The sequence below is a fragment of the Xiphophorus maculatus genome, chromosome 17 (assembly GCF_002775205.1).
Source record: "Xiphophorus maculatus strain JP 163 A chromosome 17, X_maculatus-5.0-male, whole genome shotgun sequence".
Classification (NCBI taxonomy): domain Eukaryota; kingdom Metazoa; phylum Chordata; class Actinopteri; order Cyprinodontiformes; family Poeciliidae; genus Xiphophorus; species Xiphophorus maculatus.
Genome location: NC_036459.1, coordinates 15766852 through 15793638, shown reverse-complemented (window position 1 = coordinate 15793638; position 26787 = coordinate 15766852). Strand labels below are relative to the sequence as shown.

Here is a 26787-nt window from a genome sequence, read left to right as displayed (position 1 = left end):
CTAACACACACCCATATGAACAATGAATTTATCCCACTATGTCCAAATCATATTTTAGCTTTGCTCATTTTATCATCTGGTAGCAACAGAAGTCGCCATGGTGATATGAGGTCAGTCAGCTATGAAAGAATGTATGACAACAAAATATTTCCTTATCAAGATGATCTCAGAGAGACAAAATTGACACAACCGTAATCCTTGCCAAGAATATAGTTTAAATACTGAGTTAATTAAAAAGCTCAAGAAGACAGAAAACTATTAGGAAATATTAGAAAAAAAAATGTAACTCATCAAAAATGGTAAAGATTTCTTTTTTAGCCGTATAAAGATTTTTGAAGTTGATATGGTGTCATACAAGAAACAAGAATCTGTTGAGCAATGCATTGACCAGAAACTCTGGTCGAGTTGCACCACAATTCTTTTTTACTCTTTTCAAACGGAAGCCAGACGAGAATCTAAATTACAAATAACCACTAAGTGAAATATTGCAGTTATTTTGAATGAACCCTCAAACTGTGAGTGGCTGAATATGCTTCCTGTATGCAGAGCTTGTGGCAGATCAAACAGACCTGTCACTTCCTGTTTTGAAAAGTTCATCTTAACAGTCCTTCAAAAATGCTTGCAGGTTGTTACATATACTACATAGAAGTAGTTTATGTTGAAATTAAATTATCAGTGGTGATTCTACTGGAAAGTATGACTATTAATAAACAAAAGGCTTTTCTACCAGTGTTTCTTTCCATTTTTTTTTCGTAGAATCTCCATCTTCCCATCAGTTTGGACCAGGATCTCAGCATCCCCCACAGCATAATGCTGCTGCCACCATATTTCTTTGCAGGATTCAGTTTTATCTCAGGAAAACACTTTTTTATATGCTTGCAACATCCTCTATCTGACTTGGACTATAAAACTAAATATAATGCTTTGTATGATGTTTTTGGTGTGCCTTTCCCCCCCATAAAGCCCAGATCTGTGGACTGATAGTTATAGTGTGGAAATAAATCAACCGATGCTGAGCTGTGACTAATGAGCTGTATGAAATATAGTTTGGAATATTTTTGCCACCTATCCCTGTTTTAAACTTCTCCGTCACAATCTGTGCTGTTTGTTCTCTAACAAACCTTTGAGACCTTCATAAAACAGCTGGATATATGGTCGACACAGGTGGAGGCCATTAACCAATCAGAGGAATCCGGAAGGGGATTGGTTGCACCGTGGTCTTATGGTTCAGTACATTGAAATATGTGCTTAAAACGTGACAAAATATGAAAAAGATTAAGGGATGTGGATACTTCTGGTCCGCACAATCACGTTCTGATGTATTTATGAAAAAGAAATACTGAAAAAATAAAAACGCTGAAGAAGAGCAATAAACAAGGTGTTGTGTTTTTTTTACGTTAGCATCATTAATATGTCAAGATGAGGAGGATGCTGGTTTTGATGAGGAATCTTCACCCTCGCCCCTCCCATGAGCAGCGTTGCCTCGGCGACAGCAGGTTTACGTGATGACGTCGGATGTATATGAGCGCAGGCGGCGGGATCTCTCTCCCTTTTACCGCCATCGGAGCGGAGTCTCTTTCTTCAGACTACCTAACTGCGCAGCGCCGCTAGACCAGTTCATCCTCCGGCCGCAGAGCGAAGGTAAGCGACAGCGCTCGGGAAGGACTCGGTTGCCGACGCCCAAGACTTTTGCGTTGCCCAACGGAGTTCAATTTTCAGTCAGCTGGCGAAAACGACGCGAGGAGGACGTCTGTCGTTTTGCTAATGCTAGTCCAAACGAGATAGCGGCAGCAGCCATTGAGCGCAGGCTCCTCCATGATGCGATAACGTTACACGCCTGTAGAGGAATAAAACAACGGTTCTCCGTCTCTCTTTGTTTCACCGGGACGCTTTAAATGGTTATTCCTGTAACATGACAACACGTTAGGATAATTTCTATAAGCTTCGACGTTTATAGCATTTGTTGACACGTGTTTAGGTTCTTGTGTTTTCGGACTTAACGTTATGTTTTGGGACGGTAATACTCCGGCAGCGGGTGGGACGCTGCTGCCCACCCGACGCGACGACCGCCAGGAGTCTTGCATAAAACAAAAGGGGGTTAAAACGTGGTGTCGGGGACGCCTAGTAACTGGACCACATTATGTAGCCGGGGCAGCCTACCTGCCTGCCCGTCTGACTAAGACGTTCCTCCCACTGGTTCGGGCGGAGTGGTGCGCATCAAGCTAGCAGCATAGAAGCTAGCTAACTAGCCTGAATTAGTGGAGCTGCTCGGCGGCAAAAGCGGGAGGCCCGGCTGGAGTTGCACCGGGTAACACACCGAGGCTAAATACTGACCTACATTTATAGGTTGACTTGTGCGTTTTTGGGACTTTTTTTTTTATTTGCATGAAGTCTAAATGTTGACAGGCGCGCAGCCTCCCGTCCAGGCTTAGACTGATGGTCTGGCAGACCTCAGCGTGCAACACGTGGTCGTGGCCGGGATTAGGAGGAGGACGGCTCTCCACAAAAGAAAAGTTGGGCCCAGTAATCTGCTGCTGCGGTTCTGTTCCCGAACATCTTACTAACGCACTGGGGTTTCACTGGAGGAGCTGGGCCAGCAGGGCCTCTGCTGCCTCGGAGACCCGATCCTGGATTAACCGGATAGATGGATCTTTCTAACCAAACATGATTTTAGTTTTTAGTTTTTGATTTGATTGTACAAGATTGAAATGCTAAACCACTGTGGCTTGTTTTGAGATAATGTTGGCTTAAAATAAATTCTTTAAAAAATTTTTTTAGATTTCATTAATATTTATTTATTAATATTTCAAAATCAGAAAGTCATATTATATAGACTCATTATACATGTAAGGGTGCATTTGAATTACATTTGGATGATTTTGGCTTAAAGTGAATGAAAAGTAGAAATGGAGAAAAAAATTGGGGGGGAAAAATGTGATTGCTCATATCTGTTTTTTTTGTTGTTGTTTTTTTCAAAGAAACGTCGTTATGCTGTCCAGGAATTTACTGTCCGTTTATTTACAGGACAAAAACATAAGTCAACACCAGCAGATGACATGGCTTCCAAATTAATCAGTGTAGATACTTAAAATTATACTTCAAATAACTTTGGTTCAGTGCCTCTCCACTCTCCCTGCAGACTGTTGTACCTTGCTGTCCTAATGAAAGGCCACATTTAATTCAACCTGAGTGAACCACCAAGCAATAGTGCATCAGTTTTTATCCATAAGATGGATAAGTTGGTATTTGGTGGGATTCCAAGCCTTGAGAATCTTCTCCAATCTCTTAAATGGGCTTGACAGTTCTTTTGAGGATGCTTGTGAGACCTTTTCTTTTTTTTCTACTTTTTCCTTCCTCTCAACTTTCTTTTTTACACACTTGGGACCCGCACACATGAGCAACCCCCTGTTGACCTTTTCTTTTTTCTTTTTCTTTTTTTTTTTTATGCGTCTTTAAAATAAAAGACCTCTGCAGCTGAAGCTGATCCGCTTCAGCTGCAGATCTTGGGATGTGGACTCTGAAATCAGGCTTGTAACATTTTATCTATAGATTTGATGGAACCCAGAACCTGTTTTGCTTGTTGTCGTAAGAGCATTGTTGCAACATTTTTATGTTTTTAAACCTGAAGGCTCAAACTGCTGGATCAAAACAAAGATGTCCCCCATGGGATGGAAGAAGGCCAAACTCTCTGTTGGCATGGTAATCTATTCTTCCCAGCTCAAGTGGGAAACGAGTCAATGTGTAATGGTGTAAATGAAAGCTATTGCTAGTGGTGTAGCCTACACCAACATGATCACTGGCTAAAAATGGAGATTTGGACAGAATCTTCTGGTTACACTATCCTTCAGACGACGTGGGCTCAGACTTTGATTGTTCTCTGATTCAGGATCTGTGTTGAGTGGGAAGGAGCTTGACTGTTTATGAATTTATTTATTTTTTTAGCACTGGAGGCTCTTGTAGTGACAAAGTGAGGATTCTTGAGTATTTCTCCAGCATCCACACAGAGTCCAGACATTTCCAGGCAGGTTTCTCTGAACAGAAAGAAAATACGTTGATCTCTTCATTGCATGTAATCTCTGTGTGACTCCTGACTCCATTTATTCCTCCTGAACGAGGCTTCTTCTTCGTACTCGCTGATCCTCATGCAGATATTCTTTAACGACATATTTCAGTAGCGAGCGTCGTCTGACAGTAAGGTCTGTACATCCTCCAATCGATCATAAATGTTATTAGAGAGGTGCACCGATCAGGTTATTCCTGAAGACACCAATTTCTATTTAAAGTTTTTTGTTTTGTTTAAGATCTGATCTGCTCGATGTCTCACCTCAAAGTTAAGTCAGCAGTCAGTGACCAAGTTTACCGCCATTTTCTCAGCCAGTCTGTCATTTAGTGTTCCACGTTTTGATAAGAACTATTTATTACTCTTTTTTTTTTTAAAAAGCTACCTGTATGACTCAGCAATTATAACCCCACGAACACAAATATAGGTCTTGTAAAGCATCCCCATTTGCTTCGTTCGGACATCGGTCACAAAAAGAAGTGTGATACGCATCGTTAAAATACACACAGTAACTACATTTAATTATATTTTCATATTTATTGACCTCATTGAACAAACAACAATAAAAATAATAATAAAATGAACAATTATGACAGTATAGTGTTGGAGGTTTTTAAATGGCATTGACTGGAATTTATCAAGGGGAACGGTAAATCAGAATTATTATAAGAAATTTACCATAATAAATGATACAATAAATAGCCATCCTTATCAAGTATAAAATGTTTTAGCAAAAGACTTCACATTGTTTTTCTTTTATCTCTCCAGTATCATCAAGATGGCAGACATTGACAAGTAAGTGTTGATCACCATTTATTTAACTCAGTTATTTAATCCATTATTTTTCAGAAGGTTTTTTTTGGTCTATTTTTGTTACAAATTAAAAAAAACAAGCATACATCACCTCAAACAAAAATATTCTACCACGAAAATGTAGCACAACTAATGACCAATTGTGCTATAATATTTGAAGTTAATTTAAAAGTATTTGCATATGAATGGGAAATCATATGTTTATGAAATCTCCCTAATATTGGCAATAGATTAATTGCGTAGCTCAGTTTTCTTGCCAAATTCAAGCTTGACTAAAGCATCCTTCGGCCTGAACGTGTTTAGTTTTATCCTCAACAAATTTCTCTCAAAATGCCCCCCTGAGTTAACTGGGGTCACTTGACACCTGCTGACATCACCGATTCCGGTGGGGCCTGCATAACTTGACCTCTAGAGGGCAGCGTTACCAACCAGGTCTGCTGGCTACCACCAGGGTTTTATTTTCTTTCTAACATTTGAGCGACGGTGACTGCGATCCGCCAAGAGCTGAGAGCGGCTCTGTGAATGTCGGCCGTCACCGTGGGGACGGATCCGTCTCCCTGACAGCCAGCGATTGATTATTTCTCACCCCGGAGCTGCAGAGAGGCTAAGCTTCTCAGCTGGTGACGGCGCTTTTAAAGCAGAGTGTTGGAGCTCAAAACGTGCTGCCCGTTGCAGGTTAAGCAACAGAATGATCACTTATTTTAGAATTAATCGATTAATCAATTGAAAAAACTACAGTTATTTTAAAATACTTTCTGAAAGGGCTGAAAAGATTATTCGATTGAAATGACTACTATTAACATAATTATGAAATGGTATTTGTTAGGGCTGAAATGATTGATTGATTGGAATAATCAACTAATTTAGTAATGATTAATCGTTGGTCTATGAACTCAAAACGCCATTTGGTGGAGGATAAAAAAAACACCCAATGTATTCAAAGCAGCAATTAAGCCAAAACTATACAAACAATATCTACATTTTGCATTTAAGTTAGCATGTTTTAATGTATTTCTAATATTGTATAAGAAAAGCAGTTTGAAATTGAAGGATCTGTAGAATGTGGGATTAAAAAAAATCTGATTTAATCAGAATAATCGATCTTTAAAATAATCCTTAGTTTCTGCATGTGATGATGCTGTCGGTTTACCTGCTGAAACGTGTTCAGTGACGCTTCTGTGGACTAGAGGAGTGTGAAGTGTGTGTGTGTGTGTGTTTTGGCTGACCGCGGTCTCTCTTCTCCCCCTCCACCCCGAGCAGCAAAGACCAGGCTGAGATGGACCCTGCAGACATGGAGGACGTAGAGGATGTGGAGGAGGAGGAGACCGGAGAGGACGAGAACAGCAAAGGTCGGCTTTCAACCGCAATAAGCAACTTCTTGTGTTGGGAGTAAATTACTGGCGTGTAAAAAAATAAATAAATGAATGCCAGCGGGGCAGTCGTGTTCTTCTGTTTAAACTAGCATGACATGCTAATCCTCTTTATTTTGAATGCTGCTGATGTTCATGCATTTCCTTTGATGCCCCCGACGCGCTGCTTCCTGTGGAGAGAAACGCTGCTTCTGCCTCGTCCAGTTCAGACTGCTTCTGCATGTAATCTGCAAGCTTAGAATGATCTCTCTCTCATACACTCACACACACACACACACTCCAGAGTCCCTCTTTCAGGTTGTTGGAGCAGTGAGGTGACGGGAACTTCACCAGCAGCTTTGTTTTCTAGACTATGCCAGTCCTTGTTGTGTTGACAAACAGTTTCATCATCTCCCAAACAGCAGCTGCTGTTCTCTTTTCTTTTTCCGTCATTTTCTTTCCCCAAAGAAGTATTTTTGTTTGAAAACGAGCAGCTTGAGAAACGTATGTTTGTTTGATTCCTCGTCTCCTTTAATCTTCACGCCTGCTGGCTGAGATTTGATAGGTGCTAGCAGCGCGTGGAACACAGCAGCTGTGCTAGTTCTCATCAGAAGACGACACCCCTTTGTTGCTAAAATGTGTTCTGTAGTGAATTTGCATCACATTTTATCCTACTGAATAAAAGCTCTACAACCTGTACAGGCCATGTTTTTATCCTGTTTGCTTCTCTAAACCTGTCAAAATCGTCATACTCTGAGTGAACTCAAGATGGCAACAGCAGGCAGTGCTCAAGAAAACAACAGATTAGATGCATGTATAATTTTTCCTTTTTAAATCTGTTTTCTTGCAGCTCGTCAGCTCACTGTGCAGATGATGCAGAACCCACAGATCCTGGCTGCGCTGCAGGAAAGGCTGGACGGCCTCAACGGCTCCCCATCAGGATACATGGAAAGGTGGGAGACTTCGCTCTTCCCACTGGTGAACGCTGTGAAATATGTAGAGCAGACAGTTTTTGGAAAGCCTTAAACTCTTAATCTGAAGTATTTTTTTACTTATTAGGGAAAACAAGGGCCCCCTCATCAGATATTTGAAAAGTTAGATATTTATGTGAAATAATTGAAGCTTAAATGTAAAAATATGCAAATTTACTAAGCTGCCATGTAAAAACGAGTGACTTAACCCTCTATGGCATGACTTTTTATTTTTGTGGGGAAGAAATATTTTCCTGCATTCTTTGGGAGCTTGGTGGTCCCTAATTACATGTCAATCATAAAATCGGACTCTGACACCTCCTGGAACCAGATTTGGGTTTGTTGCCTCAGGGTAACATTGGTCTAGAACACCAAGATTGTCTACACTGATTATGAGAAATGAAATACAAATCAAACAAAAACTATATTCATAAAAGAACTATTTTTTGGACAAAAATATGTCAAAAATCATGCCCCCCAAAAAATAAAATAAAGGAGCAATGTGAGGTACAGCTATGTGGTTTGTTGCCTGAGGGCAACGCCATGCCATAGAGGGTTAAAGCAACCTAAAATCCTTTTCTTTTTTTTTTATTCTGGTAGTTTATAGGGTTGCCATGATGCTAAAATTTTAACCTCACTTGACGCATTATCTTGTTGGCTTTCTCTGCCCTAAAGAACTGTAATATATTTATTGCTACAATACTTAAATGTGGGTAGCACATTTTCAGCAGCAGGGCAATTTTGAGTGCTTTACATGATTTTAGGAGGAAAATAAAACTACAAACAAGGAAAAAAAACATTACATTCCAGTGACATAGAGTTGTAGGATGAAAGCTGGGATGATCACAGTAGATAAAGGAAGAACCAGAATCTAGTTTTAAAATGTTTATCCAAAGCTTTTCCATTGTTTACAGTGTTGAATAAAACCTGCATGTTTCTCAGCTGGTTTCAATGTGCTGTGAAGGGCGTTCCTCTAGTACGCATTAATAATAATTAGAGGATAATACACACTGAGGCGTTTGCCAAACTAAACAGAGAAGACGCACTAATCAGTACCAGAGTTATGTTGCTCTGATTTGTTATCAGCAGGTTGGATGCAAACCCTTTTTTTAAGTTCAACAAACGCATCAAAAATTAAGAATACAACTATTTTCAGTCAGTTTTTATGAAGCTTAAAGACATTCTTTGATAATTACTACAGATTCTGCCCAGCTGTTTGGTTCTGTGGGAAAACATCTCTCTCTCTCTCTGTGCCTCCTGCTGCTCCCCTCCTCAGCTGAACCCCCAGCCAGCAGCTCTTTGATCAGTGTGTCAAGTGTTTGGCAGTGGCCAGTGAACTCACCAGTTCCATCCCTGCACTGAGGGACCAAACACACTCTCTCGCCAGCATCGGGCCGGCATTTTAATTTGCTGCACAGCAGAGAAGCCCCCTACTGTACTGGCTCTTTCCAGCTTTCAGCTGGGTGGGCGGAGCTTCAGGAGGTTTAGATGGTGACTTGTGAAGTAGCTGGAGCAGCTGGAGACCAGGTTGCAGTTGTAAACCCCCCGTTTCTTTTCATTTTCCAGCCAAAAACAGCAAGTGGATTTGATGGAACTGCAGCTCTAATTACAGTAAATGTTTCTGCAGATTGTTGCATAAAAACCAAAAGCTGACAGTGTTGCAGTGTAAATGTTAGCAACACATTAGCACATTGTTTGATGAGGAATGACCTGCTTTGTTCCAGATGGCTAAATTTATTTTTTTATTAAATCTGATGAATTTCACCTGAAAATCGTTGGTATTAAGGTAACTAAAGTAGTTTAAGTGATTAAATTAAAAATGGCTGGAAAACCTTTCATTTTGAATTCTTAGCTGCAGTTTCAGTAAATTGCTTGCAGGCAGATTATTGGCCTTTATTTTTACTAAATACTGGCTGGTAAATGATGGTGATGAAGTTAATCTTTTTGGTTGGATTATTTAACAAACTATAGCTTTCATAATTCCCAATCACTTTTAATGGTCATTAAGTCTAATGAGCAATTAACCAATAACATTAGATGAGATTGATTACTTCCATTTGTTCCTTTTTTTTTTTTTTGAAACTCAACTTTGAGAGACGATATATTTTCTTTATGGTTTTGGTTGCGTTTTATTATTTTATTCCGTTTTGAAGTCACTACTTTGCGTTGGTAAATCAGGTGCCATCAGAAACCAGCAGTTTCTGGTTAACAGGTGAAAATGTAACTTTATGGAGTCCAGCAGTGATGAAACGGTTGAGTTCATGGTCCTTTCAGCGCGTCTACCTTCAGATTAGAGCTGCTGTTTACAAGCCGTTTTGTTCCTGTAGGAAGTTCCTCTGTTGGGATATTTAGCCAACAGACCCTTGACAGCACGTTTCTGCTCCCCACAGCTTACCGAAGGTCGTAAAGAGACGCGTGAACGCTTTGAAGAACCTGCAGGTCAAATGTGCCCACATCGAAGCCAAGTTCTACGAAGAAGTTCATGAACTGGAGAGAAAGTACGCAGCGCTCTACCAGCCCCTCTTTGACAAAGTAAGTTGGCTTCTCTCTGTTCACATGTAGCTTTGCTGAACCCAGAGCTTTGTGTTCAGTGAGTCTGGAGACTCGGTTTGATTGGAGACCAAAGTTGCAACATTTGTTCCATTTTCATCTGCTGCCGTTCACCTTCACTCTGTACTGTCAAACAAGCCAAACCCTTTAAAAAGTCTGTTCAACGTCTCGCCTGTGGGTGGCGCTGCACCAAGAACTGCTGAGATGACATGAAAACCTCTGAAGACATGAGAGCAACTTCCTTCACAAAATGGAAAAACAAAATGGTGGTATAGAAGTTGTAGGATTTCTCTTGCACTAGAGACTTGCGTTTGTTTTGGTTGTATTTACCCAGAATGCCCTGTGATATAGTTCACTTGCTGCTTTTGGAGCGGTCTCCGTTCTGCTTGCATCCACACATACATTCGAACTGCGCCAGAGTTCACGTCAACTGAACCGAGACAGAGGTCTCTAGGCTGACCAGAGTTCATTTTTTTGATTGTGCATTCACACCTCCCCAAGCGAACTAGAGTTGGATTGAAGCGGACCGAACAGGACTGGTGTGAATCCACTCAGAGTCTTAACCTTCGGTTTCTTAGTAACAAGTCAACATTGGTATTCTTAGAATTTATATTTGTTAAAAAATATTGGCTGCTGTTCCCCATGAGCAACAAAGGCACTTCTTTCCTCTGGTCCAGAAGCCACCTGGTCGTTGTTTTTGGGACCATTTCCCAAAAATTTGTACCAGTGGAAATACAGAGAACTGGTTCTGAATGGTTCCAGAACCACTGTGAGAGCCTCTGCTCTCTCCCTCCACCTCTTGTAGTCCATCAGTCCTTCAAATCCGGAAGCGTTTTCCTTCTTCCTTGTCAATAAATGCCTCTAACTTTATCCATTTTTATTTATAAATAAACCAAAAGCATATTTTTGTTTTGTTTTGCATTATTTTAAGTTAAACATAAGAAAAAGTGTAAAAGTGAGTAATAATAAATTAGAATTATTCAAAAGTTCTACCTCTGTGCTTTAGTCTTCAGGAAAAACTTGAAGTTGATTTGAAATATTCAGATTTTCTCAAAGAAAATTAGAATATTTAATCGACCAGTAAATCCTGACCAAATTCAACAATCAGGCCTGAAGTCGCAAGTTGCCTCCTAAACAGGAAGCAACTTGAAATTACAACTAGTTGTGCTCCCAACACCTGCTAATGTCTTCTTCCTGACTCATCTCTAATTGTTTTTGCAGAGAAGCGAGATAGTGACGGCAGCTTACGAGCCTACAGACGAAGAATGTGAGTGGAAGACCGATGAAGAGGAAGAGCTGACAGTAAGTAAGCAGGTACAGGTGACGTATACAACCGCATGCTTCCTGTCTCCCTTCAATCCAATCACATCTGTCCATCACAAATCAATAAAGACGAAAGGCTTGTCAGTGCTTTGTTCTGTCGTGTTTTTCCCCTCTGGTTCAGGATGAGATGAAGGAGAAGGCCAAGTTGGAAGAAGAGAAGAAGGACGAAGAGAAGGAAAATCCCAAAGGCATCCCAGAGTTCTGGTTAACAGTATTCAAAAACGTGGACCTGCTCAGCGACATGCTGCAGGTACAGACCAGAAAATGGGTCACACACCATGCAAATATTATGGTTTGCTGCCACCTGCTGGCTGAGACTTGATAGTCCACTAAACGGGATCATTTCCTCTTTCAGGAGCACGACGAGCCCGTTCTAAAACATTTAGAAGATATTAAAGTAAAGTTCTCTGATCCGGGACAGCCAATGGTGAGTAGGCATTATTTAGACAGTAAAAACTATGTTTTTTTTGCTTCTTTTTTTTTTATATATATATCTGGGGTCTCTCTCTCTCTCTCTCTCTCTCTCTCTCTCTCTCTCTCTCTCTCTCTCTCCCTCCCCTCAGAGCTTCACATTAGAGTTTCACTTCGAACCCAACGAGTTCTTCACAAACACAGTGTTATCGAAAACCTACAAGATGAGGTCGGAACCGGACGAAAGTGACCCGTTCTCCTTTGACGGGCCGGAGATCATGAGCTGCGTTGGGTGAGCAGTCGCTCCCACTTTTGATTCTCTTAAAGAATGCTTGTTTTTTACTGTTTGGTTTTATTTTTTCTTCCAAAAGATGCACGATCGACTGGACGAAGGGAAAGAACGTCACGTTGAAAACAATCAAGAAGAAGCAGAAGCACAAGGGCCGCGGCACGGTGAGGACCGTCACCAAGACCGTCCCCAACGACTCCTTCTTCAACTTCTTCACCCCGCCTGAAGGTAAGAGACGGTTTTTAAATTCGCTCAAGATTTTTTTTGTTTCTGGTGGCTTCACGTATCGTCTTTTTTTGTTGTTGTTTGCAGTTCCAGAAAACGGAGAGCTGGTAAGTGTTGCAGCGCGTCGTCTCCTCGGTGATGCTATTGTTTGGAGTGCGAGACATTGAGCGCTTGTCTTCAGGACGAGGACTCTGAGGCGATCCTGGCAGCAGACTTCGAGATCGGCCACTTCATCCGGGAGCGCATCGTACCGCGCGCCGTTCTCTACTTCACCGGCGAGGCCATAGAGGACGACGACGATGACGTGAGTGTTCTCTCCAACAGGACTGGGCCAAATGTCTTAAAAATAAAACCTCACACTTTTATTTCTTTTCATACTAGATCAGATGTACAGTATATAATTTTTTTGGTTGCTTTCTTTTCTTAAAAAGAAATGACAGAAGATATTTCCAAAAAGTTTCTTTTATTTCATTCATTGCTTCTGTGAGTTGGACGACGGAGTTTCAGGGCTGAGAGAACTTTTAAGGACAAGAATAAAATCGTTATATTAGCAGGAAGAATGATGCAATTTTACCAGGGAAAACTGCTGCACATGTGGCTCTTCAAAGTAGAAAGTTGATTGCACCATTGTTTCAAAGTTTTACTACTGATGATAATTTAATGCGTTAATGATGTGTTATAGGATTATATGTAAAATTTATACCAAAGTACAACTTCACAAGATGCTCAACATTCCTTATTTTAATTTTTAATTTAGTTTTTCTTATTGGGTTTTTCATAAAATTACAATTTTTATTCTGCTTGTATTGAGACTTCTTTAATTTTGACTTTATTGTTGCATGACTTTACTATTGTAATTAAAAAATAAAGATATTGCCTGTCCCTAATAATTTCATAGTTGACCTGAAATCAAAACCACAAGATGGCCGTCCTGACTGCACTCATATAACTCTGAACTATAGAAAACTCCACAAGTGCATTGGTGGGGGGAGGGAATCAAAATTTTCCCAAAAATTTGATCTATCAATAAACTCTGTGGCGCAGTAACAGATTTTTGGTTTCATTGTGGCTTTTAGACTCTGAATCTAAAGCATTTCTTCTTCTTTCTTCTCCTGTTCCAGTACGATGAAGAGGGTGAAGAAGCAGATGATGAGGTAAACATGGCTTTAAAGAGCTGAAATGAGGCGAGCGTTGAAGCAGAGTTTCTCACGTAAAGCTGCTTCTCTCCAATCAGGAAGGCGAGGAGGAGGCCGACGAGGAGAACGACCCCGACTACGACCCCAAGGTGAGCTAGCGAGAACACGCCTTGATGACTTCCTCTAACGATCTCTGGTGTCCTGAGAAAAGACCTTGCTCAGCAGTTCCGTGCTGTCGGCTCAGGACGCTCCAGGCAGAAGGCTAGCTGCAGCTAACGTTAAAGCTACACCCGATCTCTCTGCAGTGCACTTTTCACGTTCCTCGGGGGTCCTGAGCCGCAGCAGGAGAACAGCTGTCCTCCCAAGACTTTTCAGATCTCAGCATACAGAATACACTCTGTCAAATTCAGCTGATTCACAGCCACTTTATCTGTGGTTTCCCGCTGAAAGACAGGAATACAAAAGCTTTTTTTTTCTTTCCTCCTCTGCATTTCATCTAACAGTCGCTTAAAATTGAATGCTGCATGCCGAAACTAAAATGATAAAAATAACACAACTAGTATCCTTTTAAATAGAAAGTGTAAGGCTTAATTAATCCTAGTTGGTGTATTTTAAGCGGTTAGTCCTGCAAGTGCTTTAGTTGATTTGTTTCCTTTTTTTTTTTACATAATGTTGAACAATTGCAATGTAGCACTATTTTCATAGAATAGAATTTAACTTTATTGTCATTGCACTGTCACAAGTACAAGCAACGAGATGTAGTTTGCATCTATCCAGAAGTGCTCTACGAGATATAAATATTTATTTACGGATGTACAAAACTATGTATGTATGGACTATAGCCAAAATCCTTATAGAATTAATTTTTTAATGACCATATTGTCTGGTTTAGAAAGTGCTGTTTCCATAATTATTCAGATTTTATGTCTTTTTAAGATTTTATATAATTCTGATGATAATAGCCCCCAGCTAATGAAACCCCAAAATTCAGTTTGTTAGAAAATTAGAATCACAGAAAAGCAACCAACTAGAGAAGCCTGATGAAACGTGTGACCAATCCTCATTCAGTGATTGGCTGCATCACTTACTGAATCAATGTGCCACAGATTATTATTTTATCTTTTTGTGCCACAGCTTTAAGATGAACTTGAGATTTTCTGAAAGCCTAGCCTGCTTTAAAAGCAACCATCAGTTCATCTTTGCTGTTCGGTCTGGCGCCCCCTACATTCCCCATAAATATAGACTTGGACTTTGTGTGTTTTTTGAGCAGATCTTGAGACAACAGTTCTCCTTGAGATCCAGTGCCTGGGGAAAAATTAAAATGTTCATCCCTTCCTCACATTTTCTACCACACTTTTTCCTACCACTCATCTTTCGATCAAAATTTAGCAGTGATGTGAACTGCTTATTTTTCTAAGAAACTGAATTCTGGGTTTTATATTGTTTTAATCGTTGAAACAAACTAATGGCTGGTGTAGCTCTATACAAGTATCAGGCAGTTTGTAGGGATGCTTCACGGCTCTGATCAGTTTTCTGTAGCTCTTATTGCTGCTTCCTCCTGAGCTCCAAGGTCTTTTGACATTCTGTATTCTGCTGGTTGTGCTTTAGGTTTGTTTCCTGTTCATTAATGTTTCTTCATCTTCAGTCACTTGCATCTTTTGTCAGCTACTCTTTAAATTTTTCCTCACTAGGTTTAAATGGTGACTATAGACAAATAACCCTATCCTGGTAGGTACAGCTTGCGATTTGTCAGCTTACTACCATCAACCTCCCCACCCCTTCCTGCCCCACCATCCTGCCACTTTGATTTATTAGTTGTTGGTTTTTTTTTAAAGTTTGGCTTTCCTCCTTTTGGTTTCCATCCGCCGTCTCTCTGCACTCCCCTCCCGCTCCTCCTCCTCCGCCGCCGTCCTGCACTTGACCAAAAGTACTAATCCACCAGTTTGTTGTTGGATTTAAGTTGTTTTTTGTTTGTTTTTTAGTTTAACCCATGAGATCAGTATTTGCACCTGTACCATTTCTGTGTATTGAATCTTGTCCACCCCTCTCCTGTTTGCTTATTTTTGTTCCTGCTGTGTTGAAATTCTGGTTTCCGCAAACACCCAGAAAGGCTGTAGGCCGTACACCCTAAAATTAATCTAAAATTTCTTTTAATTTCTTAGAATTAAAACTTTGCATTGGTCTTAAAAAATTGAGTCAGACGCAGACATCTTCATTACATTCTGTAACATGAGGCGCATGAAGTTCCTTCTAAGTATCTGCTAATATACCGTATTTTCTGCACTATAAGGCGCACCTAAAAACCTTCAATTTTCTCAAACGCCAACAGTGCGCCTTATAATCCGGTGCGCCTTATATATGGACCAATATTGAGCCACAGCAGGTCTCGCAACTACGGTAAGCAGCCGCCGACTTCATTTTCCCCCGTAGAAGAAGAAGCGCGCGGTGCATGCTGGGTTTTGTGTAAAGACCCCAAAATGGCTCCTATTAAGAGACACTCTTATGACGCAGAGTTTAAACTCAAGGCGATCAGTCACACAGTAGAACACGGGAATAGAGCAGCAGCCAGAGAATTTAACATGAACCAATCAATGGTTATAGCGGAAGTGGATATATATTGTGATTGCACTAAGGTTTGATTTACCGTAACAGCATCAGACTGTTTTTTACGTGTTTATTGAATCGAGGAAAAGTTCCCCTCCACTATATGTTATACCTTGCTGTTGTTAAAAGATAAACTGTGTCACGAAAATACCACGTCACTGACTTTACCTCGGGGAAAATATTAAAATAGCTGTTTATTCATTTTGGGAATGAACGTAGTTTTCAGAACGCTGGTTTGTAATCTATTAATAAAGTTTGACTGACCTATCTGACTGTTTTGTTGACGTTCCCTTTAGCGCAGCTCCATCTAATGGATGCATAATGTAACCGCAGCCTCTAAAAGTTTTAAAATAGGCCATTCATTGAAGGTGAGCCTTATAATGTGGTGCGCCTTATAGTGCGGAAAATACGGTACCCTTGCTAATTAGCTAGCTTTTTAACATTTTTCTATTATTGGTAAATCCAAATTTATGGGCAGCTGACTGACGTTGGTTTTTGTCACTGGTTTGCTTTTGTTTCCAGCACAGTGCAATAGAGAAGGATCTGCTAACCATCTCCTATAATGTATTTTTGGTCTTGAGTTTCATTCAAGGCAGTATTAAAGTCTTTAAATTACACTTGCTGAAACCTGCAGAGTGATATGGTGCTTCTGCTACTGAAGTTTTAATCTGAATGCTTCATACACATCTCAACCAGGGGTGCCAATAAATGTGACAGCAAAGTATTTGGTGTCTTACTGCCCATTAACATGTCATTTGTTGTCTTATGCTACATGCTAATCTGCTTTAATGTCAGACATGACGGCTAAATCATTTCAGGTCACCTTAAGATGCTAACCTGAGAATTAGATGTTAGCCAGCAGTGTGCTTTCTATAATGAGATTTAAAAAAATAATTTTGTTACATTGCTATCAGAGCTGATTGCAGAGACACCCAAACCAAAGTGTGACGGGACGTTAGTTCTGTTTGGGAATTCCTGGTTTCTGTATCCTGAGATGTGGAAAGGATTTGAAGTTTAGTTTCTGCTGCTGCCTCACATTGACAAAATAAGCCACAAGCAGAATTGAAGGATTGTTTTTACCCCTCAATTGTAGTTTATCTAATTTGAGTTGTAAAAACATAATTTTCTGTATTTTTATCAGACAAATCTGCTCTTTGTCAGGTTTTAAATGTGTCCAGTTGTAAAAAAAAAAAACAGATTCTGCACTTTTCTGTAGACAAAATCATAATGGAAATTCTGATAAAAATGAAGCCCATCAAAAGAATTTTGGAGGCTTTAAAATTGTAAAAGAGACAGGCTGCTTCTTTTAATACCGTTGTACAGAATGAAGAAGAGGCTAAGTGACCAGGGTCCAAACCAAACACTGTATGTTGGTGGCATCATACCTGATGTCAAGCACAGTGGTGACGAGTGATGATCTGGACTTGTTTTGCCTCCAAAGGACTTAGGATGCTAGCAGTCCTGACTTGATGCTCCTCAGCCACCAGGCCAGACATGAATACCTCTCTAGACTTAGAGAGGCTAAACACATCAGAATGACTGAAAAGAATAAAGTAATGCAGTGGCCCAGTCCAGACCTCAATCTGATTGAGGACCTTGCGAGATGGGACTTGGTATGGATAGTTCAAGTTTAGAACCTTGTAAAGAGCAGACCTGCATTGATGCCCAACCACTTGGATGAAAAGAATCAAAACTTTGTGATATAGTAGCAGGAAAAAACCCAGTGGGGACATTTCCATTACATAACTGAAGGACTTTAGTCGACAATATAGTGATTTTACTGAGTGTCCTCATCGGTCTGAAAAGCCCAGAATCAGAGCACCAAGTTCTTACAAGCCAAATAGATGCTGCTCACCATGACCGTCCTTCAGGCAGTGTGACCTCTACAGCTTCCAGCTGCTTGTTGACCGTGGCTTCATGTGTAGGCTGTCTTACTGTCCCATGTAGAGGCGTGGCCTTGACACCCAACCCTGTTGTGATTTGTTACAGAAGGATGGAACTCCCCCAGCTGAGTGCAGGCAACAGTGAGTCCTTGCCTAGCTGCGATGAGGATCAACTGCACTGTTCTCGCTTCTCAAATAAAAAAAAAAAAAACACACAAAAGAAAAAAAAACAAAAACATACAAATAATAAAAAAAAATAGTTACTTATCGCCTTATAATGTTTTGTATTTTCTTGGTAGGGAATTTGAAGAAAAAGTTTCCAGATTTTTGTTACGAAACCAGTGGTAATATACTGCGAGCTGTTTGGCTCAATATACATGATATTTTACTAGACCCGTTTCCTCCTCGTCCTTCTCTGTACAATAGCTAGACGACAGGAAAATGTCGCCCTCAAACAGCATGACCTTGTTTCTTCACCGCTAAACTAGTTTGGGTTCTTGTGAAGTTTTTTGGATGTGTTTGCTCTTAGACAACAGCTGTGGTTTAGACTGCAACATAGAGGCATCAATTCACACCACCCCTAACCCCCATCCTATTGTTGTCCCTTCCTTCCCACCAATGTCCAGGTTAGTTGGTTCTGGCTGTCCCAGGTGTTTTGTTTTGTTTTTTTATTATTAATGACGCCTTGAACGCACTTGAACTAGCACTGTAGCATTGCCAACATCATACACAGGACCTGCAACTTGGGTGTTCATTCCCCTTTTCCCAACTTTTACTTTTTCTCCCCAAAACGGACGCCAAAGTTGTCCACCTACTGGAAGCGGCTCGTCCTCAAGGTTTTCCCTCTCGATACATTCCAGTAAGCAGACTGGCTCAACGGCGAACCTCATGGTCTGCCGCTGTTCAACTGGACGGACTGTTAAAATAGATCAAACCCCCATTGCTTGTGTCGACTTCCTTGCTCCTAGGGCTCGGCACAAGCCCGGTTGAGTCTCTCGAACATTCCAGGGATTTCTATTGAGTAAGGACTTGGCGACCTGTCCTGTAACCTCGTGATAAAGCTTTTCTTAGGCTCGCTGTGGCCTGGCTGTCGTCTATTCTATTGCACTTTGTACTAGTGTGTGGTGTGCCAGTGGTGTTGCGTCATCAGTTAGCAGAGTATTCCTTGTAAGCAGCACTTTGTCACTCTCTGTCTAAAAGGACCAGAGGGGATGATGGGAGGGTAACGACGCTCTGGAGAGCAGAAGTTGTTGATCTGTGGTTTTTAAGTGCATTTCCTTTCCTGTAGAAAGAGGCACATTTTCAGAAGCTTTATCAAATCTTTGGGCAGATGTAGCACAGGGGATGAGCAGAAAGTGTCGGAGTCACCTACCCATACTTCTATCCCCCGTTTATCACCCTGACCTCTTGTCGCCAACTTGTCCAGACTAAAGCCCAGCGGTTGAAGTCCTTTGTACATTTATTTAATTCACTGTGAAAGGGGGGAAATCACATGGCCATCGTTTTGGCCAATGACCTTCCTCCGACCCTGCTTCCATCTTCTTCCTTTTTTTTTTATTTTCTCCTACCAAGAATGCCACAGAAAGTATGTCAGAGCAATACTTAAAGCCAAGAAGGGACTATGAAGAGGAATCCTAGCCTGCCACCCTCCTGGTGTCTTCAGTTGTTGGTTGTGTTGGACCTTACTGTGTCCTCTGTGGAAAGCCGGGGGTGTCTCTTATTCTGCAGGGAGCATTCACATCATTCATTGAGAGAAGATGCGACTGGGCCTCTGTACGGTCACTCCTGAGCAGCTGTTGTCAAGGCGAAATGCTATGCTACAAAAATACTAATGTACTCAATACCTGTACGTGTATGTTCCTGAATAAATTGGTTAAACATGTCTCCTTGTTGGGTTTTTTTTCTTGAGAGGGTACATTTGTTGCAGCCATAAATGGGGATATTTTAAACCATGATGAGATGAGTACACGTTGATCCATGCTGGTTGTGAATCGTCCATTGCTGAACTTATTTGGGTACAAAATGGTGACGCCTTCTACAGGACGTTTTGTACCCTCCATGCTTTTGATATGAACTGATTAAAGCTAACGTTCTAATATCTATCCTGTATCATGGAAGGAAATTTGATAACTGCTGTTAATCGGCTGCCACCTTTTATACCAGCAGATGTTGTAATGCAACATTTTCTGGAGCAGACAAAAAGACTTTGTGCTTAACAGCTCAGGAGAATGAACACAGCCGGTTTCATAGGAATGTCAGAAAAATTTAATTGAATTGCTGTCTGAAATTTGTAAAGATAAAGACCATTTTATTTGCATCTTCCAATTTTCAACAATGGTAGAGAAATTTCTTAGTAGACTAAATTGATTCACTGAAAAACATTTAAGTCATCAATTTGGTTTTAGAACTAATCAATTCACCTTATTGGTTGTAATATTTCTTTAGCTTTGAATAAATTTTACTGTAGGAGTATTTACTACAGAAACTAGAGATGTGGAGGTAAAGCACAGCTGTAAACCAGTCATTTGGAAGATCAGTACCAATATGTTAAAAGAAACAAAATAATATTTAAGCAAAGATGCACTAAATAGATTGTGGAGGCTCAATCCCGGGTCCTGATTTATTCATATAGTAATGAGCTCTAAAGTTTTGGAACAGTTTTTATATTTGCAGATGACAAATTTAAACTAAACTGGAAGCCATATATTAAAAACATTTAAAACATTTTCTGTCACAAAATGAACATTTTAAACCAAATCTATTCTTGTACTGTTGTACGGACCTTCATCGTTCCACACATTACTTTGGAGATTTGAGTAAAGTCACTGTAAATATATAAAAAATAACTTAAGAAATCTGGAGAGTTCCTGTGCTTTCGTGCAGTTTTTATGTTTCGCGCTGAATTCCGCCAGAGGGCGCTGTGGTGCTATATTTCAAACACATGGCACTTCATGGACTCTTAAGGGGTTTGCACTGGAAATGGAATATGACCACTAACACATCAACCAAGAAATATACAGTAAGAAAAGGTGATCCGCAGCAGTGATATAATAAATTCGACATCGTGGAAGTCATGTAGTTGGTAATGGATGGATGTAGAAACAGCCTCAAGGATTCAAATTTGTAGTAAAAGGTAGATTTTCTCCTGCAAACTTTAAAAAGGCAAGCAATCTCAGGGGAGTGAAGATGGAGGTCTCGCTGTGTAGTATGAAGGGGAGTCTTAATGACCGCGCTTCCATGGTCTCGGGGGGTTTTACTCTACTCAGGGGGGCGGTGCACTTCTCCAGACCCCTCCCGCCCCCAAAAGCAGCTCCACAAACAGTGACCGGCAGGCAGGCTGCTAGTCAGGCGCTTCTTCCACATCCAGCAGCCACAGCTGCATCCCATGCCCGCAGCCTCTCCGGGATAGAGCGCCATCGATCAAGCAGCGTCCGTGCGTCCATCAGGCTGGAGGTCCGCAGCGGTCGGCCGAACATGCTGGAAAACGGGAGGAAGGTGTACAAGGAGGGTCTGCTGGAGAAGCGGAGCGACGGGCTGCTGCAGCTTTGGAAGAAGAAGCACTGCGTCCTGACCGAGGACGGCGTGCTGCTGCTGCCGCCCAAGCAGCACGATCACCCGCAGCAGCAGCAGCAGCACGGCGGCGGGGACACGGGCAAAGTCAAGGAGCTTCACTTCGCCAACATGAAGACAGTGGACTGCGTGGAGCGGAAAGGCAAGTACGTCTACTTCACCGTTGTCATGACGGAGGGGAAGGAGATCGACTTCAGGTGCCCGCAGGACGAGGGCTGGAACGCGGAGATCACCTTGCAGATGGTCCAGTACAAGAACCGGCAGGCGATCCTGGCCGTCAAGTCCACCCGGCAGAAGCAGCAGCTGCTCGTCGTGCAGATGCCCGGGCAGAAGACCGTCCGGAGCTCCCCGAGCGTGGCGTGACCCGCGGGGAGCCCCGCTCACACCGGCGCGCCTTCAGCGGTAAGACAATGGGAGAAGGACCGGGGGGAAAAAGGGGTGAAAAAAAAAAAAAAAAAAAGCAGGCATGCCATACTATAAATTACAATAAAACCTTTTTGACTCAATTTAATAATTGTTAAAAATCACAAAGTCTAAGAGAGATTTATTGAAACGGCTTAGAAATTAAAAGGGCAGTAGGCCAAGTTAGTAATTTAAAACGCGGGAGCTCCTGAGGTGTTGCTGCGTAGAATAACTTCCAAATTTGCACCATGATGTAAGAGCAGCTCTCGCGGCTCCACTCAGATTTCCACACACGTGGCTTTTCTGTGGCAGCAGCTGATTTGTGAGCTTCTAACACAATTTGAACTGTTATTTTTAATAACTGGTGACAGGAAGTATATTCAAGTGCCACATCTGCTCAATTTTGTTTTTCAAACAGGGCCGACCCAACGTTAAAGGGGGGCCTGGGTTGGACTTGATACAAGCCCCCACCAGCTAGCACAGCAGCACCTTGTAGATCTGGTTTTAGATGACTCCAATGACATCACTAAAATTATTTTTTCCCCTTATGGTATAATTCGATGTTGATACATTTTTCATTGTTCTCCATAAAGTACAATTGACAACAAAACAAGGTGTTAGTCTGTTAGCGCTAAAGGGCTCTTGGACAGTTCAAAGTATTCTGCTTAGTGAATATTTTCACTAAACAGAAAGCAAAAATGCTGATTCAGACAAGAACCACTTTCTGGAAAAAATCTTATTCTAAATGTTTTAAAAATCTCAAAATGTGTTTAAAAAAAATTCATAAAGTTAATAAATTCAGTTGAAGTCCAACTAGTCTAAATATGTAGCCTTTTGAACTACAGCTGTTAAATGCAACTCATACTTCTTAAAAACTGTACGCACCACAAGGGGGCGCCAATTCTCACTGACTAGAAATGCTAATGCATGAAGTATTTAAACTGACAGTTTAGAGTTTTTGAAGTAAAGCTCCACAATGTTATAATCAGTATTAGTTTTCTTGCCTCTTGACAGATGACATCGCTCTATTTTTATTTTTAGAAACATGAATAAGCACTAAGCGCGGTGGAATGCCAGCTAGCAGCTAATCAGATGGGCACAATATTTCAGTTGATTTTTTGGCTATTTAAAGCAGAAAAGGTGTAAAATCTTCACATTCCTATGAGACACATTGCTAGGGATGATTGTTGTTGTTTCCCTGGTGACCCATGGGCATGACCCCTGCTGGAGATATCAACCGTCCCGATGAGGTGTGACTCCTCTCTAAAACCGCCTAGAGTTGAGGAAACTCTAGGTGGTTGTTTTTTTATGTAGAAAACAATATCAGACACAACTATTGCCAATATGTTTTGTAGTTTCACAATAGCCTTTGCCTGCACTGGTTTAGTGAGATCAGCAGTTTAATCTAGCATTAGGTCTATGGATCTAGCATTAGGTCTATGGATCTAGCATTAGGTCTATGGATCTAGCATTAGGTCTATGGATTTTGTAATTACGCTTACCTTTGCTCTATAACTGTAAAAGCGGTTCTATTGTTTTGCCCAGAGTGGAGTTTTACCTTTCCTCTGCCTCTCTCTGCAAACCACAGTCAGTCTAATTGATTCTTATCCGCAGGTGAATCTGACACTCAGCCGAGGAAGACAATGAACCCGGGCTTCATCTCCCCCTGCTGCTGCTTCACCAAGCTCCATTCTCCAGGAGAACTGAACACCCCAAATCATGATGTGGTCTCCACACACCAGCCCTCCCCGGCCCCCCACTCCTCTTTTCAGTACAGAGACTTGCTTCACAAAAGACTGATGGACTAAAAGCATGTGAGAAAACATCTGTATTCTACCGTGTAATGGGTTATTTATTAGATGTGTATATATATTTTTTTATATATGTACATATATATATATATAAAAAAAAAAAAGTTGTCTGAATGTAAAGTGTGAGAGTCACTGGAGGTAAGCATTCGGTCGACTTGGACTATCTAACAAACTGGAACCTCGAGGGAACGTTTGGTGACGTTCCCTAAAGGTTACGAAGCCTGAAACTTTCAAGAGACGATGATGAGGGAAGGCTGGCCCGGTGACACGCCAGTCCTTCCTGTAGCTTTTAGGGAACGTTCTCTCAACGTTTCCTAGGGTGGACGCTGTATGTTAGCTGAACCAGCTCGTTATGGATAAGACGTGTCAATGCTTCTGGTTTAATTTTCTAACAGAGCCAAAGACTCATTTGATACATTTCTCTTGTTGCGCAGTGTTTCCTCTCACTTCACTAAACATGTACAGATCAAGAAACTGATCGCGCTCTGTGGACTAACGGTTGGGTTTATATGCTTGATTTCAACGGTGTATTTTAGTGTTTCCATTGTGTGCTTCGATTGCTTTCTGCAACTTTATTTTGCCACATTTGTAAATTGAAGGGAAAGCTGTTGCTATGTTCTTAAGCGATGGGTGTACTCTGGCTTTTTAACCATGGACAATAGGGTTAAGGTGACTTTTTCAAAAACTGAGCTGCTTCAGAGACCGTTTCAATGCTTGGATTAAATCTTAGTGGAAACATAACATCACACTGAACTTAGTTAGACCTCGACTGATCAGAGCCACACCAGAATCGTCACAATCAACAAAATGGTTGTCATGAGGCTTGTTGTGCCTCTGATTACAAGATTTAGCCAAAGCTCTTTCTCTTGGCTACAGAAACCAGGAATTTATTGAAATAAGTTAGCATCCGAGCGATTTGCTTTGTTAGCTTGCGATGCGTTCGGTTTGTATGCTGAAGTTGGAATTTTGACTTGGTAAATCAAAGCTTTCCAATTAGCTCAGGTCCAACTGTTCGTTGCACTTCCGAAATGTTGTCTTGTTCTTGGCTATCTCATAATAGTTATATAAAAAAAATGGATTGTTCAAATACAAGAGTGTGAACAGGTACGAAACGGAAGAGTAAAACAAAATAGTGGCGTGTGAATTCACAATAGGGTAAGAATTGGCAATTGAGCAAAGTTTGCTATTTGTACAACTGTCAGTTTTTGTTTTTCTTTGTGGCAGAACGTAGCTGTGCAGCCAGCTAATTTAACTTCCTGGCTGTTTGATTTGTTAGCTTACCAATAGCTGTCCTAAAAAAGTGTGACAATCTGTATTGTCAAACAAGCTGTTTTTGACAGTGTTGCTATTGGTTATTTGGCCAAATACTACACTAAAAGCTATTAGCTTGGATTGCAATTAATGCCTGGCAATACTATTAGCCTTAACAACGAACACAGCACTGGGCAAATCTCACTTGGTTTTGAACACAAAACTGGAATGGATCTGTGGAATCATTTTAAAATAAAGCAAAAATGCTGCCTAGCCAGCCAATGTTTAGCTTGCCAACTATTTGGTGTTAATTCCTTAAATCGGTGCGCTAACTCTGGTTGATAGCACTCCTGGTGTGACAGGATCCTAAATAACACCATCATAATACAAGATGACAAAGTCATTCTATAATATTGCTTTTTGATGGTCACAACAGGAAAAAGTTTTCCTGATCTCTATAATTTAGCCTCTTTACACCGTCTCTGTTTCAAGTTGTCTCCTGCTGATTTGTAGCAATTTACCGAAGAGGGACAGCTAATCCTTATCCAATACTTATAATTAGATCCAGATGGCTTTTGTATGACTCGAATAACAGAACAGCAACCATCTAATAAGAATTTTACATTTTAGTAATTGGAAAAAGAAGGACACAACTATCCAAATTAGTCTCTGTTACAGCTCAGTTTTTTTGTAATGTTTGGAAAGAAAATCACTTCTGTGCTTAACAGATTGAAGGCATGGGAGAGTTTTTATGAGGAAGTAAACATATTAATACATATAAAGGTGGCGGTGCAGAGCAACAGTCAGTGCCACATGTCAATCAGAGACTTCAGAAATGTCTTGTGTTTCTACCAGGACGTATTTTATCTCACTGTGGCTCATGATGTTTCCTGTTTCCTGGGCGGGTCTCCCACCGCTCACCAGCGTACCGCAGTTAATCCAGCACATGCCTCTGTGTTGCTGTCATCTTCCACACAGGGCCGGAGCCGTGCCCTTTATCTGACGCGGCCGGCGCGATGCTTCCCCGACATGCCTTCCCGTTTTCATCATTCCGCACTGTTAGGAACCACTGTCCAATTTCTTATTTCCACGGAGATTTATTTTCATACCTCGAAAAGATACATTCCATTAAAAAAACAAACAAAACTAAAAAAAAAAGAACTAAACCAGGCCAGCGTCTTGTGTGGTTTCTGTTTTTCTCCCGCAGCAGCAGATGAATGGCAGGACCCTGTGGCTCAGTGGGGTCACGGTAATGACCTGTTTAAGTGGCTCCCACTCAGTCAGTCTCCAGCCTTTCAATCCTTTACAGCCGCTGAACCGCTCGCCCCGGGTTTCCTGGTCTAAATGTAGCCGCCACACAGAGAGTTGGATTTCTCTGCCAGTTGCTGCCGCTTACACAAACTGCCAGTGTGTAACGTGAACGTCGCACGTGGCTTCGGCCACTCTGTTGTCTAAAACCCCAGTTAATTCAATTAAAGTGGGCCCGTGTGACGGCACCTTCGCTGATCCGTGGAGGGCTTTATGCTGCATCAGCGTAATGTTGCTCAAAATTAAAATCTGGATTTCACTTTCAGCTGCTGCCTGTATCCATTACGCAGCTGTTGGTTCTTGAAAACACAAGAACCAACATAATCATCGGTAATGGGTGTGTACAGTATTTGTCACGCAGGTTTCGTGATATGTAGTGTTACGTTAGCTTTGCAAGAAATGTAAAAAAAAAAAAAATGCAACTGGATTCATAACCCTTTGCTACTACGGCTTGGAAAAGTATTCAAACTTGAATGTTCTCCATTAAGCCAGGTTTAATTTTTTTTTTCCTCCAGGTTATTGAAATAATATTCAACACCGACTCATTTATATACTTTTGGCCACCTTCACATTTCGTCCATCCAATTTGTGAAGAAGTTTCACCTTAAGACGAACGAGCTAGCATGCTAACGTGACATTCTGAAGCTAGTACATTGCTAGCTTGTTTGCCACGTTGCTTTCCTCTACAATCTCTGGAAAAAAGTGCGTCCTCTGAGATTTACTACAAAAAAATAATGTCTGATGGACTCTTGAGGAGTATTTTGAAGAGTAATTTCAGGCAAAGTTGTTAGTTTTTTTAAAGTGGAGTTTTACAAAGTTAATTGTCTACAA

General features: G+C 41.1%; 2 protein-coding genes across 5 annotated transcripts; both read left to right on the top strand.

The window, feature by feature from the left end:
• The first annotated feature begins 1533 nt into the window (after positions 1 to 1533).
• On the top strand, positions 1534 to 19496 carry nap1l1 (nucleosome assembly protein 1 like 1). Of its 4 annotated transcripts, XM_014469583.2 has the most exons (16): positions 1534 to 1641; positions 4829 to 4855; positions 6134 to 6222; positions 7073 to 7175; positions 9584 to 9725; positions 10965 to 11057; positions 11188 to 11316; positions 11422 to 11493; positions 11630 to 11769; positions 11849 to 11994; positions 12079 to 12098; positions 12173 to 12295; positions 13113 to 13145; positions 13226 to 13276; positions 14819 to 14855; positions 17721 to 19496. In XM_014469583.2, exons 2-15 carry the CDS (start codon positions 4839 to 4841, stop codon positions 14822 to 14824), a joined length of 1164 nt encoding a protein of 387 aa, XP_014325069.1. In that variant the 5' UTR covers positions 1534 to 1641; positions 4829 to 4838; the 3' UTR covers positions 14825 to 14855; positions 17721 to 19496. The 4 variants fall into 4 exon arrangements, with proteins under 4 accessions (XP_014325069.1, XP_005801223.1, XP_023205687.1 ...); XM_005801166.2 differs by lacking the exon at positions 14819 to 14855 and having other exon boundaries at positions 10965 to 11045; XM_023349919.1 differs by lacking the exon at positions 14819 to 14855 and having other exon boundaries at positions 10965 to 11045; positions 11182 to 11316.
• Positions 19497 to 19886: 390 nt separating this feature from the next.
• On the top strand, positions 19887 to 25828 carry LOC102236403 (pleckstrin homology-like domain family A member 1). Its single transcript, XM_005801167.2, has 2 exons — positions 19887 to 21586; positions 23201 to 25828. The coding sequence occupies exon 1, from the start codon at positions 20801 to 20803 to the stop codon at positions 21545 to 21547; it is 747 nt and encodes a 248-aa protein (XP_005801224.2). The 5' UTR covers positions 19887 to 20800; the 3' UTR covers positions 21548 to 21586; positions 23201 to 25828.
• Positions 25829 to 26787: the final 959 nt, after the last annotated feature.